Source organism: Hyperolius riggenbachi, chromosome 3 (assembly GCF_040937935.1).
Source record: "Hyperolius riggenbachi isolate aHypRig1 chromosome 3, aHypRig1.pri, whole genome shotgun sequence".
Lineage (NCBI taxonomy): Eukaryota > Metazoa > Chordata > Amphibia > Anura > Hyperoliidae > Hyperolius > Hyperolius riggenbachi.
In genome coordinates, this window is record NC_090648.1 from 3,048,050 (window position 1) to 3,060,631 (window position 12,582).

General features: G+C 56.0%; 1 protein-coding gene across 2 annotated transcripts in view; it reads left to right on the top strand.

Moving 5' to 3' along the window:
* Window positions 1-12,582, top strand: part of CTDNEP1 (CTD nuclear envelope phosphatase 1) — a 61,422-nt gene that overhangs the window by 22,533 nt on the left and 26,307 nt on the right. For both annotated transcript variants that reach the window (XM_068271951.1, XM_068271950.1), the window contains exons 2-5: window positions 7,448-7,514; window positions 8,188-8,306; window positions 8,388-8,459; window positions 12,159-12,275. In XM_068271951.1, coding sequence (XP_068128052.1) covers window positions 7,448-7,514; window positions 8,188-8,306; window positions 8,388-8,459; window positions 12,159-12,275 — 375 coding nt within the window. The remainder of the gene's footprint in view (window positions 1-7,447; window positions 7,515-8,187; window positions 8,307-8,387; window positions 8,460-12,158; window positions 12,276-12,582) is intronic.

Sequence of the window (12,582 nt, forward strand, 5' to 3'; positions counted from 1 at the left end):
CACGTGTCTGTACATTGTGTCCCCTCTGTGTGTATAGTGACCAGGTGTGATGTCACCATGTGTCCTTTTCCATATATAGCCAGTGTTCCCTCTGCTGGGAGCTGTGGTCAGGCCACGTGTCTGTACATTGTGTCCCCTGTGTGTATAGTGACCAGGTATGATGTCACCATGTGTCCTCCATATATAGCCAGTGTTCCCTCTGCTGAGAGCTGTGGTCAGGCCACGTGTCTGTACATTGTGTCCCCTGTGTGTATAGTGACCAGGTGTGATGTCACCATGTGTCCTCCATATATAGCCAGTGTTCCCTCTGCTGGGAGCTGTGGTCAGACCACGTGTCTGTACATTGTGTCCCCTCCCTGTGTGTATAGTGACCAGGTATGCTGTCACCATGTGTCCTCCGTAGCCAGTGTTCCCTCTGCTGGGAGCTGTGGTCAGACCACGTGTCTGTACATTGTGTCCCCTCTGTGTGTATAGTGACCAGGTATGATGTCACCATGTTTCCTCCATATATAGCCAGTGTTCCCTCTGCTGGGAGCTGTGGTCAGACCACGTGTCTGTACATTGTGTCCCCTGTGTGTGTATAGTGACCAGGTATGATGTCACCATGTGTCCTCCATATATAGCCAGTGTTCCCTCTGCTGGGGAGCTGTGGTCAGGCCACGTGTCTGTACATTGTGTCCCCTGTGTGTATAGTGACCAGGTATGAGGTCACCATGTGTCCTCCATATATAGCCAGTGTTCCCTCTGCTGGGGAGCTGTGGTCAGGCCACGTGTCTGTACATTGTGTCCCCTGTGTGTATAGTGACCAGGTATGATGTCACCATGTGTCCTCCTCCATATATAGCCAGTGTTCCCTCTGCTGGGAGCTGTGGTCAGACCACGTGTCTGTACATTGTGTCCTCTGTGTGTATAGTGACCAGGTATGCTGTCACCATGTGTCCTCCTCCATATATAGCCAGTGTTCCCTCTGCTGGGAGCTGTGGTCAGACCACGTGTCTGTACATTGTGTCCCCTGTGTGTATAGTGACCAGGTATGATGTCACCATGTGTCCTCCATATATAGCCAGTGTTCCCTCTGCTGGGGAGCTGTGGTCAGACCACGTGTCTGTACATTGTGTCCCCTGTGTGTATAGTGACCAGGTATGATGTCACCATGTGTCCTCCATATATAGCCAGTGTTCCCTCTGCTGGGAGCTGTGGTCAGGCCACATGTCTGTACATTGCGTCCCTCTGTGTGTATAGTGACCAGGTATGATGTCACCATGTGTCCTCCATATATAGCCAGTGTTCCCTCTGCTGGGGAGCTGTGGTCAGGCCACATGTCTGTACATTGCGTCCCTCTGTGTGTATAGTGACCAGGTGTGATGTCACCATGTGTCCTCCTCCATATATAGCCAGTGTTCCCTCTGCTGGGGAGCTGTGGTCAGGCCACGTGTCTGTACATTGTGTCCCCTGTGTGTATAGTGACCAGGTATGATGTCACCATGTGTCCTCCTCCATATATAGGCAGTGTTCTCTCTGCTGGGAGCTGTGGTCAGGCCACGTGTCTGTACATTGTGTCCCCTGTGTGTATAGTGACCAGGTATGATGTCACCATGTGTCCTCCATATATAGCCAGTGTTCCCTCTGCTGGGAGCTGTGGTCAGACCACGTGTCTGTACATTGTGTCCCCTGTGTGTATAGTGACCAGGTATGATGTCACCATGTGTCCTCCTCCATATATAGCCAGTGTTCCCTCTGCTGGAGAGCTGTGGTCAGACCACGTGTCTGTACATTGTGTCCCCTCTGTGTATAGTGACCAGGTATGATGTCACCATGTGTCCTCCATATATAGCCAGTGTTCCCTCTGCTGGGGAGCTGTGGTCAGGCCACGTGTCTGTACATTGTGTCCCCTGTGTGTATAGTGACCAGGTATGCTGTCACCATGTGTCCTCCATATATAGCCAGTGTTCCCTCTGCTGACAGCTGTGGTCAGACCACGTGTCTGTACATTGTGTCCCCTCTGTGTGTATAGTGACCAGGTATGATGTCACCATGTGTCCTCCATATATAGCCAGTGTTCCCTCTGCTGGGAGCTGTGGTCAGACCACGTGTCTGTACATTGTGTCCCCTGTGTGTATAGTGACCAGGTATGATGTCACCATGTGTCCTCCATATATAGCCAGTGTTCCCTCTGCTGGGGAGCTGTGGTCAGGCCACGTGTCTGTACATTGTGTCCCCTGTGTGTGTATAGTGACCAGGTATGATGTCACCATGTGTCCTCCATATATAGCCAGTGTTCCCTCTGCTGGGAGCTGTGGTCAGACCACGTGTCTGTACATTGTGTCCCCTCTGTGTGTATAGTGACCAGGTATGCTGTCACCATGTGTCCTCCTCCATATATAGCCAGTGTTCCCTCTGCTGGGGAGCTGTGGTCAGACCACGTGTCTGTACATTGTGTCCCCTCTGTGTGTGTATAGTGACCAGGTATGCTGTCACCATGTGTCCTCCTCCATATATAGCCAGTGTTCCCTCTGCTGGGAGCTGTGGTCAGGCCACGTGTCTGTACATTGTGTCCCCTGTGTGTATAGTGACCAGGTATGCTGTCACCATGTGTCCTCCTCCATATATAGCCAGTGTTCCCTCTGCTGGGAGCTGTGGTCAGACCACGTGTCTGTACATTGTGTCCCCTCTGTGTGTATAGTGACCAGGTGTGATGTCACCATGTGTCCTCCTCCATATATAGCCAGTGTTCCCTCTGCTGGGAGCTGTGGTCAGGCCACGTGTCTGTACATTGTGTCCCCTGTGTGTATAGTGACCAGGTATGCTGTCACCATGTGTCCTCCTCCATATATAGCCAGTGTTCCCTCTGCTGGGAGCTGTGGTCAGACCACGTGTCTGTACATTGTGTCCCCTCTGTGTGTATAGTGACCAGGTGTGATGTCACCATGTGTCCTCCTCCATATATAGCCAGTGTTCCCTCTGCTGGGGAGCTGTGGTCAGGCCACGTGTCTGTACATTGTGTCCCCTCTGTGTGTATAGTGACCAGGTGTGATGTCACCATGTGTCCTCCTCCATATATAGCCAGTGTTCCCTCTGCTGGGAGCTGTGGTCAGACCACGTGTCTGTACATTGTGTCCCCTCCCTGTGTGTATAGTGACCAGGTATGCTGTCACCATGTGTCCTCCATATATAGCCAGTGTTCCCTCTGCTGGGGAGCTGTGGTCAGACCACGTGTCTGTACATTGTGTCCCCTCTGTGTGTATAGTGACCAGGTATGCTGTCACCATGTGTCCTCCATATATAGCCAGTGTTCCCTCTGCTGGGGAGCTGTGGTCAGACCACGTGTCTGTACATTGTGTCCCCTGTCTGTATAGTGACCAGGTATGCTGTCACCATGTGTCCTCCATATATAGCCAGTGTTCCCTCTGCTGGGAGCTGTGGTCAGACCACGTGTCTGTACATTGTGTCCCCTGTGTGTATAGTGACCAGGTATGATGTCACCATGTGTCCTCCTCCATATATAGCCAGTGTTCCCTCTGCTGGGAGCTGTGGTCAGGCCACGTGTCTGTACATTGTGTCCCCTGTGTGTATAGTGACCAGGTATGATGTCACCATGTGTCCTCCTCCATATATAGCCAGTGTTCCCTCTGCTGGGGAGCTGTGGTCAGACCACGTGTCTGTACATTGTGTCCCCTGTGTGTGTATAGTGACCAGGTATGCTGTCACCATGTGTCCTCCATATATAGCCAGTGTTCCCTCTGCTGGGGAGCTGTGGTCAGACCACGTGTCTGTACATTGTGTCCCCTGTGTGTGTATAGTGACCAGGTATGATGTCACCATGTGTCCTCCTCCATATATAGCCAGTGTTCCCTCTGCTGGGAGCTGTGGTCAGGCCACGTGTCTGTACATTGTGTCCCCTCTGTGTGTGTATAGTGACCAGGTATGATGTCACCATGTGTCCTCCTCCATATATAGCCAGTGTTCCCTCTGCTGGGAGCTGTGGTCAGGCCACGTGTCTGTACATTGTGTCCCCTGTGTGTATAGTGACCAGGTATGATGTCACCATGTGTCCTCCTCCATATATAGCCAGTGTTCCCTCTGCTGGGAGCTGTGGTCAGACCACGTGTCTGTACATTGTGTCCCCTGTGTGTGTATAGTGACCAGGTATGATGTCACCATGTGTCCTCCATATATAGCCAGTGTTCCCTCTGCTGGGAGCTGTGGTCAGACCACGTGTCTGTACATTGTGTCCCCTCTGTGTGTATAGTGACCAGGTATGATGTCACCATGTGTCCTCCATATATAGCCAGTGTTCCCTCTGCTGGGGAGCTGTGGTCAGACCACGTGTCTGTACATTGTGTCCCCTCTGTGTGTATAGTGACCAGGTATGATGTCACCATGTGTCCTCCATATATAGCCAGTGTTCCCTCTGCTGGAGAGCTGTGGTCAGACCACGTGTCTGTACATTGTGTCCTCTGTGTGTGTATAGTGACCAGGTATGATGTCACCATGTGTCCTCCATATATAGCCAGTGTTCCCTCTGCTGGAGAGCTGTGGTCAGACCACGTGTCTGTACATTGTGTCCTCTGTGTGTGTATAGTGACCAGGTATGAGGTCACCATGTGTCCTCCATATATAGCCAGTGTTCCCTCTGCTGGGAGCTGTGGTCAGGCCACGTGTCTGTACATTGTGTCCCCTCTGTGTGTATAGTGACCAGGTATGCTGTCACCATGTGTCCTCCATATATAGCCAGTGTTCCCTCTGCTGGGGAGCTGTGGTCAGACCACGTGTCTGTACATTGTGTCCCCTCTGTGTGTATAGTGACCAGGTATGCTGTCACCATGTGTCCTCCATATATAGCCAGTGTTCCCTCTGCTGGGGAGCTGTGGTCAGGCCACGTGTCTGTACATTGTGTCCCCTGTGTGTATAGTGACCAGGTATGATGTCACCATGTGTCCTCCATATATAGCCAGTGTTCCCTCTGCTGGGAGCTGTGGTCAGACCACGTGTCTGTACATTGTGTCCCCTGTCTGTATAGTGACCAGGTGTGATGTCACCATGTGTCCTCCTCCATATATAGGCAGTGTTCCCTCTGCTGGGAGCTGTGGTCAGACCACGTGTCTGTACATTGTGTCCCCTGTGTGTATAGTGACCAGGTATGCTGTCACCATGTGTCCTCCATATATAGCCAGTGTTCCCTCTGCTGGGGAGCTGTGGTCAGACCACGTGTCTGTACATTGTGTCCCCTCTGTGTGTATAGTGACCAGGTATGCTGTCACCATGTGTCCTCCATATATAGCCAGTGTTCCCTCTGCTGGAGAGCTGTGGTCAGACCACGTGTCTGTACATTGTGTCCCCTGTGTGTATAGTGACCAGGTATGCTGTCACCATGTGTCCTCCATATATAGCCAGTGTTCCCTCTGCTGGAGAGCTGTGGTCAGACCACGTGTCTGTACATTGTGTCCCCTCTGTGTGTATAGTGACCAGGTATGATGTCACCATGTGTCCTCCTCCATATATAGCCAGTGTTCCCTCTGCTGGGAGCTGTGGTCAGACCACGTGTCTGTACATTGTGTCCCCTCTGTGTGTATAGTGACCAGGTATGATGTCACCATGTGTCCTCCTCCATATATAGCCAGTGTTCCCTCTGCTGGGAGCTGTGGTCAGACCACGTGTCTGTACATTGTGTCCCCTGTGTGTGTATAGTGACCAGGTATGATGTCACCATGTGTCCTCCTCCATATATAGCCAGTGTTCCCTCTGCTGGGAGCTGTGGTCAGACCACGTGTCTGTACATTGTGTCCCCTCTGTGTGTATAGTGACCAGGTGTGATGTCACCATGTGTCCTCCTCCATATATAGCCAGTGTTCCCTCTGCTGGGAGCTGTGGTCAGGCCACGTGTCTGTACATTGTGTCCCCTGTGTGTATAGTGACCAGGTATGATGTCACCATGTGTCCTCCATATATAGCCAGTGTTCCCTCTGCTGAGAGCTGTGGTCAGGCCACGTGTCTGTACATTGTGTCCCCTGTGTGTATAGTGACCAGGTGTGATGTCACCATGTGTCCTCCTCCATATATAGCCAGTGTTCCCTCTGCTGGGAGCTGTGGTCAGACCACGTGTCTGTACATTGTGTCCCCTGTGTGTATAGTGACCAGGTATGATGTCACCATGTGTCCTCCATATATAGCCAGTGTTCCCTCTGCTGGGGAGCTGTGGTCAGGCCACGTGTCTGTACATTGCGTCCCCTGTGTGTATAGTGACCAGGTATGATGTCACCATGTGTCCTCCTCCATATATAGCCAGTGTTCCCTCTGCTGGGAGCTGTGGTCAGGCCACGTGTCTGTACATTGTGTCCCCTCCCTGTGTGTATAGTGACCAGGTATGTCACCATGTGTCCTCCGTAGCCAGTGTTCCCTCTGCTGGAGAGCTGTGGTCAGACCACGTGTCTGTACATTGTTCCTTTGTTGTATGTGTGGAAGATCGTATGACAGGGGAGTCATACAATCTTCCACACCTATAACAAAGGTCATCCTGGAGGTAAAAAAGGGTTTTCTAGCGTATGAACAAGCCCTGCTGTTGTCGGATGGCACCGGGGACAACACACAGCTCTCCCTGAGTGGTATCTTAAAGGGATACTTAAGTCAAAAATAAAAAATGTTTACTCACCTGGGGCATACCTCAGCCCCCTGAAGCTGTATGGTGCAGCCTGGCTCCGATCCTCCTGTCCCCGCCGGCGGCTACTTCCGGGTTCGGCGACAGCCGCCGACAGGCTGGGAACGCGAGTGATTCTCCGCATTCCCAGCCGCTATATCACCCTCTATGCTGCTATAGCGTATAACATATACGCTATAGCAGCATAGAGGGTGATATAGCGGCTGGGAACGCGGAAAATCCCTCGCATTCCCAGCCTGTCAGCGGCTGTCGCCGAACCCGGAAGTAGCCGCTGGCGGGGACAGGAGGATTGGAGCGATGCTGCGAGGGCACCATCCAGCTTCAGGGGGCTGAGGGATGCCCCAGGTGAGTAAATATCATTTTTTGATTTTGACTTAAGTATTCCTTTAAGTTATGCCCTACGCTCAGCGGCAAGCAATTTCCGTCTTCTATCAAACTTACATTTCTGGTCTGTAAATTTCTCCAGATTTGCTTTTGGACTTTCAACCTCCTGCACTCGTTATTCTCCCCCCCCCCCCCCCCTTTCACTGTCGCTTCAAAACAAGGTACCGCACCTCCTCTCCAGCTTTCTAGGATCAATGCCTTGGCAACAATTGTCCCCACTTCTTTTAGCGATCTACCTTCGCTACTGTCTCAGCGCTCTGAAGTACCAAATATCTCTCTTTCTCTGCAGTCCATTTTAAGCTGTTGTCACCGTTTCTCCCCTCTCCCCTCCCATATATATATTTTAGCATAGCTCATTTCCAGCATACATGTATATGGTGTATAATGTTTCCTCATCTCCTCCTCCAGGTAATCCAGTATCAGACGGTGAGGTACGACATTCTCCCCCTCTCTCCAGCCTCTAGGAACCGACTCAGTAAGTACCCAGCCGCCTGCACCTTCCCTGTACATGTCATCTGTGCTCTGCACTACCGCCCTTCACTCCATATCCTCTCATATCTATCTCTCTCTTCTGTGTCATCTCTGTATTATGCCAGGGGCAGGCTGCTGCCTCTGGGTGGCCCCTCCTCCTGTGGCAGCGGCAGGGTGGCCCCTCCTCCTGTGGCAGCGGCACGGTGGCAGCTCCTCCTGTTGCAGGCTACTGTCTCTGTGTGGCATCTCCTCCTGTGGCAGGGGGCAGGCTGCTGCCTCTGGATGTTCCTGGCACGCTGACCCTCCTCCTGGGGCAGGCTGCGCCCTCTGAATGGCCCCTCCTTCTGTGGCAGCAGCACAGTGGCCCCTCCTCCTGTGGCAGGCTACTGTCTCTGTGTGGTACCTCCTCCTGTGGCAGGGGGCAGGCTGCTGCCTCTGGGTGGCCCCTCCTCCTGTGGCAGCAGCACAGTGGGGTCGCCTCCTTTGACAGGCTACTGCCTCTAGGCGGCCCGTCCTCCTGTGGCAGGGATAGGCTGCCTCCTCTGAGGGCTGCTCCTCCTGTGGCATAGTTAGGATGCTGCCTCTGGCCCCTCCTCCTCTGACTAGCCCCTCCCTGTGTGATGTTCTGTACTGTTGTTCCCCTGGCAATCCTCCTCACGTGGGCTTTGTGTCTGCAGATCAGGTGAAGAGGAAAGTTCTTGTACTGGATTTAGATGAGACTCTGATCCACTCTCATCACGATGGTGTATTGAGGCCGACAGTCCGTCCGGGTACGCCCCCTGATTTTATATTAAAGGTGGGTGGAGTGTGGTGCTTCAGTGTGGCCCCTCCCTCTCCCAGAACCTCTCACTAACTGCTGTCTACCTTCTCTCTGCAGGTTGTTATAGACAAGCACCCGGTGCGATTCTTTGTACATAAGCGACCACATGTGGACTTCTTCCTGGAAGTAGTGAGTGTTCCGCCTGCTGTCTAATGCTGTGTTCTAATGAAACCAGCAGCTGGGATGACTGGGAGGGGCTTTCCATTGTGGCGCTTCCTGGGTGGGATTGCAGTGGTGTTTGGACCATCCCCCGGGAGGAGAGGGCTGTGTTTGTTAGGATTTCCTGGGGGTGTGGAGGGGGGGGGGGGGGGCGCCTGTGTTGTCCACAGTAGGCAGATTGTCTATGTGCAGTCATTGTCCACGCGTGCCTGTACGGTGAGCAATAGTCCACATATAGCCATTGTCCAAGCATACCTGTACAGTGAGCAGGAGTTCACGTGCAGCCGTTGTCCAAGCATGCCTGTACAGTGAGCAGGAGTTCATGTGCAGCCATTGTCCACGCGTGCCTGTACAGTGAGCGGGAGTCCACGTGCAGCCATTGTCCACGCGTGCCTGTACAGTGAGCGGGAGTCCACGTGCAGCCATTGTCCACGCGTGCCTGTACAGTGAGCGGGAGTCCACGTGCAGCCATTGTCCACGCGTGCCTGTACAGTGAGCGGGAGTCCACGTGCAGCCATTGTCCACGCGTGCCTGTACAGTGAGCGGGAGTCCACGTGCAGCCATTGTCCACGCGTGCCTGTACAGTGAGCGGGAGTCCACGTGCAGCCATTGTCCACGCGTGCCTGTACAGTGAGCAGGAGTGCACGCGTGCCTGTACAGTGAGCGGGAGTCCACGTGCAGCCATTGTCCACGCGTGCCTGTACAGTGAGCGGGAGTCCACGTGCAGCCATTGTCCACGCGTGCCTGTACAGTGAGCGGGAGTCCACGTGCAGCCATTGTTCACGCGTGCCTGTACAGTGAGCGGGAGTCCACGTGCAGCCATTGTCCACGCGTGCCTGTACAGTGAGCGGGAGTCCACGTGCAGCCATTGTCCACGCGTGCCTGTACAGTGAGCGGGAGTCCACGTGCAGCCATTGTCCACGCGTGCCTGTACAGTGAGCGGGAGTCCACGTGCAGCCATTGTCCACGCGTGCCTGTACAGTGAGCGGGAGTCCACGTGCAGCCATTGTCCACGCGTGCCTGTACAGTGAGCGGGAGTCCACGTGCAGCCATTGTCCAAGCATACCTGTGCAGTGAGCAGGGGTCCGCATGCAGCCATTGTCCAAGCATGCCTGTACAGTGAGCAGGAATCTGCGTGGCGGTCTGTACGTTGTGCGGGGATCTGCGTGGCGGTGTGTGGGGATCTGCGTGGCGGTCTGTACGGTGTGTGGGGATCTGTGTGGGGATCTGCGTGGCGGTCTGTACGGTGAACAGGGGGTCTGCGTGGCGGTCTGTACGGTGAGCAGGGGTCTGCGTGGCGGTCTGTACGGTGAGCAGGGGTCTGCGTGGAGGGGTGAGCAGGGGTCTGCGTGGCGGTCTGTATGGTGAGCAGGAGTCTGCGTGGATGTCTGTATGGTGAGCAGGGGTCTGCGTGGCGGTCTGTACGGTGACCAGGGGTCTGCGTGGCGGTCTGTACGGTGAGCAGGGGTCTGCGTGGCGGTCTGTATGGTGAGCAGGAGTCTGCGTGGATGTCTGTATGGTGAGCAGGGGTCTGCGTGGCGGTCTGTACGGTGACCAGGGGTCTGCGTGGCGGTCTGTACGGTGACCAGGGGTCTGCGTGGCGGTCTGTACGGTGACCAGGGGTCTGCGTGGCGGTCTGTACGGTGAGCAGGGGTCTGCGTGGCGGTCTGTACGGTGTGCAGTGGTCTGCGTGGCGGTCTGTACGGTGTGCAGTGGTCTGCGTGGCGGTCTGTACGGTGTGCAGTGGTCTGCGTGGCGGTCTGTACGGTGTGCAGTGGTCTGCGTGGCGGTCTGTACGGTGAGCAGGGGTCTGCGTGGCGGTCTGTACGGTGAGCAGGGGTCTGCGTGGCGGTCTGTACGGCATGCCTGTGCAGTGAGCAGGAGTCAACATGCAGCCATTGTCCAAGCATGCCTGTACAGTGAGCAGGAGTCCACATGCAGCCATTACCTCTGCATGGAGGTCTGTACAGTGAGCAGGAGTCTGCGTGGATGTCTGTACGGTGAGCAGGGGTCTGCGTGGCGGTCTGTACGGTGAGAAGGGGTCTGCGTGGCCGGGTGAGCATTGGTCTGCGTGGCGGGGTGAGCATTGGTCTGCGTGGCGGGGTGAGCATTGGTCTGCGTGGTGGGGTGAGCATTGGTCTGCGTGGCGGGGTGAGCAGGGGTCTGCGTGGCGGGGTGAGCAGGGGGTCTGCGTGGCGGGGGTCTGCGTGGCGGTCTGTACGGTGAGCAGGGGGTCTGCGTGGCGGTGTGAGCAGGGGGTCTGCGTGGCGGTGTGAGCGGGGGGTCTGCGTGGCGGGGTGAGCAGGGGGTCTGCATGGCGGGGTGAGCAGGGGGTCTGCGTGGCGGGGTGAGCAGGGGGTCTGCGTGGCGGGGTGAGCAGGGGGTCTGCGTGGCGGGGTGAGCAGGGGGTCTGCGTGGCGGGGTGAGCAGGGGGTCTGCGTGGCGGTCTGTACGGTGACCAGGGGTCTGCGTGACTGTCTGTACGGTGACCGGGGGTCTGCGTGACTGTCTGTACGGTGAGCGGTGGTCTGCGTGGCGGTCTGTACGGTGAGCAGGGGTCTGCGTGGCGGTCTGTACGGTGAGCAGGGGTCTGCGTGGCGGTCTGTACGGTGAGCAGGGGTCTGCGTGGAGGGGTGAGCGGGGGTCTGCGTGACTGTCTGTACGGTGAGCAGGGGTCTGCGTGACTGTCTGTACGGTGGGCGGGGGTCTGCGTGACTGTCTGTACGGTGGGCGGGGATCTGCGTGGTGGTCTGTACGGTGACCAGGGGTCTGCGTGACTGTCTGTACGGTGAGCGGGGGTCTGCGTGGCGGTCTGTACGGTGAGCAGGGGTCTGCGTGGCGGTCTGTACGGTGAGCAGGGGTCTGCGTGGAGGGGTGAGCGGGGGTCTGCGTGACTGTCTGTACGGTGAGCAGGGGTCTGCGTGACTGTCTGTACGGTGAGCGGGGGTCTGCGTGACTGTCTGTATGGTGAGCGGCGGTCTGCGTGCTGGTCTGTACGGTGAGCGGGGGTCTGCGTGGCGGTCTGTACGGTGGGCGGGGATCTGCGTGACTGTCTGTACGGTGGGCGGGGATCTGCGTGACTGTCTGTACGGTGAGCGGGGGTCTGCGTGGCGGTCTGTACGGTGAGCGGGGGTCTGTGTGCTGGTCTGTACGGTGAGCAGGAGTCTGCGTGGAGGTCTGTACGGTGAGCAGGGGTCTGCGTGGCGGTCTGTACGGTGAGCGGGGGTCTGCGTGACTGTCTGTACGGTGAGCGGGGGTCTGCGTGGCGGTCTGTACGGTGAGCGGGGGTCTGCGTGGCGGTCTGTATGGTGAGCGGGGGTCTGCGTGCTGGTCTGTACGGTGAGCGGGGGTCTGCGTGGCGGTCTGTACGGTGAGCGGGGGTCCGCGTGGCGGTCTGTACGGTGAGCGGGGGTCTGCGTGGCGGTCTGTACGGTGAGCGGGGGTCTGCGTGGCGGTCTGTACGGTGAGCGGGGGTCTGCGTGCCAGCCGCTGCAGGGACAGACGTGGCGCGGTTACCACCTCCGCAGTGGAAGTTGGCAGTTGTTGAATGGTGGAAGGTTCAGTTACTACATATACAGTCCTGTGCGTGGGGATGCATTTGCCATGTAAAGAGATTGTTACTGAGCAGGAAGTGATAATGGCTTGTCCTGTGTCCCCCCCCACACATAGGTCAGTCAGTGGTACGAGCTGGTGGTCTTCACAGCCAGCATGGAGATCTATGGATCTGCCGTGGCAGACAAGCTAGACAACAACAGAGGCATCCTGGGAAGGCGCTTCTACAGACAGGTGAGGGGTGCACTCTGTACACGAATGCAAGTAAGGTGTCAGGCGGCCATTTTGTCATGGTCTTGCTACAAGTGAGAGGTGTGTCCTGTTCCATGCTGTTACTCCTCCCCTCCTGATCATGTGCCTCCCTCTGTGTGTGGCTCTCTGTGTAGGAGCTCCGCCCTCTACGCGGGGTGGGGGTGGTATTTGACTCTGCCGGTGATTAGAGCGTCGTCCTGCCCACCCTGCGCCCAGCTCACCAGTGACGTTGTAATACGCACGCTTCATCCAGCCCCCGTAGCCTTGCAGGTATCCAGCTCTCCTCCTG